General features: G+C 36.8%; 1 protein-coding gene across 1 annotated transcript; it reads right to left on the reverse strand.

Moving 5' to 3' along the window:
* Positions 1–5,833: 5,833 nt before the first annotated feature.
* On the reverse strand, positions 5,834–6,901 carry LOC145258028 (uncharacterized). Its single transcript, XM_080115751.1, has one exon. It carries the CDS (start codon positions 6,899–6,901, stop codon positions 5,834–5,836), a length of 1,068 nt encoding a protein of 355 aa, XP_079971877.1.
* Between the last annotated feature and the right edge of the window lie 684 nt (positions 6,902–7,585).

The following is a 7,585-nucleotide window of genomic DNA, read 5'->3' on the forward strand; positions in this document are numbered from 1 at the left end:
GGTGCGTCTACAAGGTTCAAAAAAGAGTCGCCAATCTGATAGGCCCTGAACTGGCATCTAAGCTTCAGCCTCTGTCCCATCGACGAAACGTTGCATCCCTCTGCTTGTTCTACAAGTATTTTAATGGTGAATGCTCTGACGAACTGCAGACACTTGTGCCCCACGACGCAGACACCCTCAACAAACCCGACAGGCAGCTAAATCCCACCCCCACACAGTAGAGATCCCTAGATGCAAAAGATATTTCTACTCCAGTAGTTTCTTCCCCAGAACCGCTAGACTCTGGAATTCCATTCCCGGATCATGCTTCCCTAACTGTACTGACATTCAGAAGTTCAAGCGCAACGTGAACCGACATCTTGCTGCCCAAATCCCTACATAGTGCCCCCGTAGTTGCTGCCCCTGATAGTAGCCCATACACCTGAGTGGCAATGTGCCTTGTTTGGGGTGAAAATGTAATTTAAAAAAATAATAAAAAATAAGGGCGGAACTCCAGTGTTTGACTTCCGGATTGTTGGTTTTCCTCGCTCTTGTGAGCTTCGACCTTGTTTGACTGTCGAAATAATTATATTTTCTTTCACATTCTGAAAGTTCTTATGCATACATACATAATACTTTATATATATATATATATATATATATATATATATATATATATATATATATATATATATATACGTATTATTACACAAGAAACATAAAATCGAAACCAAGATAACTGATGGTTTTTAATTTCAACTTTTTTCATTCATTCGTCTGCTACGTTGTGCCAGACTGACTCTCATATTATATAAGTCATTTTTGGTAGAAACGAATTCATTATGAGTAACTGTACAAAAACTGATAAAATCTAATCTATTTTTGCACGTTATTTGTATATTAATTTCAAACGAATGAAAATTTCCATTTTGTCTTTATATGCATTCATATATAAGTGTATGTCTGTGTGAATTTAAAAAATGTCTGCTATAGCTCATATCGGTTATAATGAGATTCTAATTCTACATGAAAATGTTAAAAAATAATCTAACCTAGAGCTTTGTGTGTTGTTGCTCATGGGTATTTGAAGACATTTGCATGAATTTTGGCTTTCAATTGGTACAAATATTTTTTGTACGACGGAAGTTTTATTTCATTGCCTTTTAATCTATTATTAAATTACTTTGGTCTGGAATATATATATATATATATATATATATATATATATATATATATATATATATACGCAGAGAGAAAGAGACAAACAGACAGAAAGACACACAGATATATAGACACACAGACAGTGACAGAGAAGACCAAACTAATTTCATATCTATTAAAACAGCAGAAAGCTTCTGTTTTGTAATATCTTTTTTTATTTTTCAATTTTTGGTATTATCTTTTTTGCATGTACCTCGAAGGTATGGATGTATGGTCAAAGCATTTTCTCTTCTCGAAGTGTCCGATTTTTAAAAAATCTTTTAACTTTTCGTGTAAACATCTACACATCTTCAGGAATGTCTGGTAGAAGCTTGGTGGGAATTATAGGAAGATTTATTTAAATAGTAGTTGGGTTACGAGCGAAGGTGCATTGAGGGCCAACGGGTTTGCTGACGGCGGTGGCTGTGTTAGTATCATGGGAAACGGGAGAGCATGCCAGTTCTAGGGTCAGTAGCAGGAACAGATTGGGTGTGAGGGAGGGGAGGTAATGCGAGACATTTAATTATGTTGGTACTATTTCGGAATGCGACCTGATTAAGGGTAGGTTTTTGTATTTGTATATGAAAAGCTTCAAGGAATTTTAGCTTGTTAACATTCGTTTCATGATGTAGTATTTTGTGTTGTTGCTTCAAATTTCTCAATAATTTGAGGGGGAATGTTTTTATGTAAGTGTTGGAATATGGCAGTAGATTCAACATTATGGCGGGATAATATGGCAATTGTATTCCGACTTAATTATTATTTGCATTATTCTTACAGGTGTTACACTCTCCCAAGGGGGGTTTAAACTCATAGATGACATTGGTGCGTTCAAGCAGTTTTAGGAAAGGTGGGGGATTGTTTTTAATAGCTAAATTTTGGGGTTTAAATTTGTTATAGTTAATAATGAGTCTAATGTTATAGTTGTCAACGGGAAAAATGTATCTATGGATGATTTTTTTATAGCGATATCTTCTAACTTACTTCCCAGGTGCATTTGATTGCAGTAGAATAGGTTGATTGTATTAGAGTTATGATCTTGTGATGTATTACTGTTAGTTTATGTGTTGGTCAACAATATAATTTTGGAATCTGTTGTTGATGAGGACTTGTTTAATATTTTGAAGATTTTTTTTAGAATAGTCCTATACCTATGTCAATATTTTAAAGACTTTTTAATAACCTTTAAAAATTCCTTAGGTGTGTTAGTTTTAACATTTTTGTTAAAAGAAAGAGGTTGAACCAGACGCTTTTCTTTTGTCTCAAATAATGTGTGGGCTTAAGTGATTATAAGTAGTTTGTAAGCTGGGATTATATTGTTTGGGGGAATTTTTATTATTGATTGCATTATGTGGATTTGTTATATTTGTTTTACTTCGAGTAATAACTAACTTTTACGGCTATTGGTGGGGTTGTTTTAGTTGCATTTTATTTGCTCAGTATACCCTGAATTTATTAATTTATAATTAAATGTGGGTGGTTTGAAAATTTGTGACATACAGATGTTCGATGGACAACTTACCCTTTTGTATGTTCTTGTTAATATATTTTGCTACTATATTCTCGTGCTCCATTTTCCTTGCAACCCTTTTAACATGGTGTTATATAGTGGGATGCGTAGGATCAATTTAGCATAAAATATCTTACCGCAGGGTGTTTAGCCTTCATGCGTCTATGTTTGCTGCTCATAATGAAAGAATGGAATAATTATTTTAATAATGAAATCACTCGCTGTTACATAACGATATACGTTTATTATGAAGAAACACACACACGTAACGACAATTCAAGCATAGTAATCGCGAGAATTTAAAGTTTAGGATTACGGACAAGGGAAGGCAACTTTGCCAAAGAAGTAAAGAGTTACATCCCTTGCATTATACTTTTGTATCGTCCTAACATCTCCTCTTTAATTGTTGTCGACTTCAGTTGAGGATTCACCTGCAAATGTTGTGTTGGACAACGTGTGCGAGCTGACTTCCGGATGTTAGGTCCTTGCCCTCCAGCTTCAGTGCTCTGATATGTTTGTTGTGACAAGTTGAAGGTGCCCAGCAAAATGTTTAGTGGAATAGAGTGATCTGGTATTCTGTTTGTGAGATGTAATAGTTGCAGTTGATTGGAGTATCGAACCTAAATTGAATTTTGTACATTTACCTCGTACATTACATGTCCGGTTTGTCGTACAATGTAGCCTTGGGTCCATGACTTTTTATTGTTCCGGGAGTCTTTATTAGGACTTGTTGACCTGTTAGGAATGTTCTTTGAACTGAACCATGGTAGCGATTGTACTGCCGTTCCGATTTTTGTGTTCCTTTTGATGGAATGATGTGGTTTGGGACGTAGGACATCGATATGTAAGCGGATTTTCTGATTCATCAATCATTCGGCTGGTGAGCTACCATTTGGTGTGTTAGGGTTTGGTGTTGCCCTATAAAAAGTTTCAAGTATTTCTGATATTGTTCTTTCTTCCCTGAATTTAAAAAGAGCCTTTTTAAAGGTGTCCACAACACGTTCGTCTTGACCCTTCGACTTTGGATGAAATGGTGATGTGCAAATGTGGTTAATACCATTTCGTTGGCAGAAAGTAGTAAACTTAACTGAGCTAAAACAGTGCAATTGTCAGAAATCAAGGTCTAAGAAATGCCAAATCTGCTGAAAAATTTTAAAGTTTGGAAATTGTTTCCTCAGATGTAATGTAGTTCATTTGGAATATCTGGGGCCATTTGCTGTAGGCATCTACAACAACGAGAAAGGATTTTTGGACCCTGCAAAATCTATGTGGAGGCGTGACCAGGTGAAATCTGGAATAGGCAATGAAGAAAGTATAAATTTAGTGCTTATACAACGCCTTCATGGAACTGATACCTTGGCGGCCGAAATGGAATTGGTTTAGGATTCTGTTTTGCAATGATGAGGGAATGGTGACCCGTTAGGCAAGACGTATACTATCATCCTCTGTGAAGGAAGATTTCCGTTGAAAGAATGGTAGTAACTGTTTGTTTGGGGGTACTGCTGGCCACTTGGTACGGTGATAGCGGATGACTCTTTGTAGTAGAATGTCAGGAGCTTCTTTAATCATGTCAGAAGTAACCGGTAGTTCCCTTATCGTAGCTGTGAGCGTTGAAGAAATTTCTGGCTTCAGGGAGTTTGCTGCAACAACAAAGTCTTCAGGTAGCCTCTGATGTGTACTAATTAATCTCGACAGGGCATCTGCATGTCCAATCGAATTAGTTGAAAGGTACTTTATTGGGAAATTGTAGTCCAATGATGCCCTTCTTGGATCCACAAATGATCACCAAAAGTTTATGGTCTGTAAGCAAAGTAAAGTGACGTCCGTAGATCATTTTGAGGAATTTCTTTACAGCATATATTATCGCCAAAGCTTCTTTCTCGATTTGACTGTAATTCCTTTCTGCAGGTGTCAATGACCTAGATGCATGAGCGATAGCTTTCTGACTGTCATCAGGAAAAATGTGAGAGATCCTGGCTCCAACGCCATAGTCAGAAGCGTTGGAAACCACGATAATGTCCAAAGATGGATTAAAATGGGTCAGGAGATCTGAAGAGAGTAAAACTTTGATTTTAGCAACAGCAGCTTTGCATTCTATTGACCAGTTCCATGCAATCCCTTTTCTCAGGAGGTTATTGAGAGGAGTTCGGATGCCGTGCAACTCTGGTAAAAATGAGCTGCAATGGCTTACCAACCCAAGGAAAGAACGTAGAGTTTTTACATCTGTTGGAGTTGGCATGTTTTTGATGACCGATATGTTCTCTGGGTTGGGTCGTCAAAAATAAAACCCAGATATTTTATTGACGTTCGGTAGAATTGAAAATTTTCAGCTTGTATTGGAAACCGTACAGCGATCAGACGTTGTAGGAGTTCATCCTGGATGTGCCAGAGATGATGATATCATCGATAAATGCTGTGGCTCCCGCTATGCATGTCAGCATTGCATCCATGGTCTGCTGGAATATAGATGGGGCAGTTTTTACCCCGAAAGGAAGACGGTTAAACGGAATAATCCCTTGTGGATTGTAATGAGCTCCTTGGAGTCCTCTTTAACTTCGATTTGCAGGAATGCGTTAGAAAGATCAATTTTTGCAAAACAGTTTCCACCGTTTAAGTTGGCAAAAAGGTCTTCAGGTATTGGTAGAGGATATTAATGAATATCTAACGCATTATTTAGTCCTGTGGAATAATCAGCACAGATGCGAACATTGACGTTTGTATTTCGCACCATAACAATAGGGGCTGCCCATCTGGAGTAGTTTGTTAGTTCTATTACTACAGCTTCTCTAAGTCGATCCAGTTCCTTTTCAACTATGTTGAGAGCTGCATAAGAGACAGGACGTTTGGGTTTAAATATTGGTTTGCTATCTGCTTTCAACTTGAGTGGCTTTCATCTTTGTGCAACATCCCAAATCCTCTCGAAAACATGGCTGAACTTAGACTTACGCGTCTGAGTAAAATGCTTTTCAGTATCCTGAACTGACTTAAGAGAAAATGTGTTGAAGACAGATTCAAGTGGGACCGTGAACAGATCGATTTCTTCGATTCAGTCCAACCCGATCAGGTTTAGATCAGTGTCTGTTACATAACAAGTTCCAGTGAATACTCTGTCTTGGAAAGAAACAGAGCAATTTAGTTCCTTAGTTAGATATCATTTCCAGATGCACTTTTGGCAACATGGTTGGTTTTTAATAGGTCCAGTTTTCTATTATTAATCCATGTTTTGCGCGAGATTAGAGTAATGTTTGATGCTGTCTCGAATTGGAAACGAACTGTTCCGACACTTATGTATTTTCTGCGAGATTTGTAATCGACCTTAAATGAGGTAGACACTGCATTTGATTTCCTCTGCTGGTTTTTTCTTTTTGTATTTTTGCTGAGTAGGGGATTTGGCATTTGGGAAATGGCAAATAATTTCTTTGTGACCACGTCTATGACACACTTGGCACTTGTGTTTTCTGAAGGAAAAAAAAAACGAGCGTAGTGCAATTTACCGCAAGACCAGAAAGCAGACGGTGTTTTTTTTTTAATCGAAACACTGTGTCTATCATTTGAGCTGATATGTGACATTTGTGAAGGTAGTGTGGGTTGTTGCTGGACTAGCATTGTGTCCTTTCTTAAGTTTAACAACCTGTTACACTCAGTTTTCAGATCCTGGACGGTTACATTTTTATCTGTTTCAAGCTTTATCAGCAGCCGGGAACATATTTCTGAATCGCTTGGTAACTGTAAACCTGCTATAAAAATTAGGTATTTAAACTGGTCCTCAGTTAGTGTCTGGAGGTCAAATCTCTCGCATTTGTGATTCACACGTCCAGCATAAGTGACAAAATCGTCGGACTGTTGTTTCCTAAAAATGTCCGTCAAAATACTGATAGTCTCAGTAAATGTCAAATCAAAAGGTCGTTTGGAAAAAATAAAATTTACGAACCTTTCCTTTGTACCAAACTTTCGTATCAGCAGGCGTTTTTCCAGTCTCGCCTTTGCTAGAAAATTCATGGTAAAATGTGTCCTTCCATCTTGTAAACTATGAGCTGAACGTGCAGCCGTTATTGGTGTCATATGAAAATTCTGTAATAATGTTGGAAAGCTCGACACACTTTGCAACTGAAATCTTTGGGTTAATGTCGTTTTTAGATTCAGTTGTGCGTTTTCAAATTGTCCCTGTTGCTGCGCCAAAATTTGTTTGAGAACATCTGCGGTGATGGACATTTTTTTTTGTTTTTTTTTTTTTTTGGAGGAGTGTTTTTGTTTATTTCATTTCCAAATCTTCGTCACGAGTTGGTATTTCGTGGGATTCGTTAGGATAAATATAACATAAAATATATTACCGCAGGATGCCCAGCCTTTACGTGGGTATCTTTGTTGCTCATGATGAAAGAATGGAATAATTATTTTAATAATGAAATCACTCGCTGTTACATAACGATATACGTTTATTATGAAGACACACACGTAACGACAATTCAAACACTGTACATGAAACGTTAGAAGGGCAAGTATGACAACTGGAACAACGGGAATCGTGTTATTTCTCCATTTTGAAAGTCACTGTGATTTCTCTCCACTCTGTAGTTCCGGTCGTTGATCTCGCGAGAAATCGTGAGAGTTTAAAGTTTAGGACTATGGACAAGGAGATATTTAATTCCTTACACACACATACACACACACACAAACACACACACACACACACACACACACACATATATATATATATATATATATATATATATAGATAGATAGATAGATAGATAGAATGAATGACAAATGTCTATATTCCAAATTTCATGATGTTGACCATATATATATATATATATATATATATATATATATATATATATTTCTGCGGAAATATTTTTATTCACTTATATTTCCTTTTTATATATACCAATCCTT

The sequence above is a fragment of the Euprymna scolopes genome, chromosome 33 (genome assembly GCF_053919585.1).
Source record: "Euprymna scolopes isolate OS-2025 chromosome 33, ASM5391958v1, whole genome shotgun sequence".
Classification (NCBI taxonomy): Eukaryota; Metazoa; Mollusca; class Cephalopoda; order Sepiida; family Sepiolidae; genus Euprymna; species Euprymna scolopes.

Bases quoted from the DNA above. Each gene is read 5' to 3' on its own strand.
- LOC145258028 (XM_080115751.1), bottom strand. From the start codon at position 6,901: ATGTCCATCACCGCAGATGTTCTCAAACAAATTTTGGCGCAGCAACAG.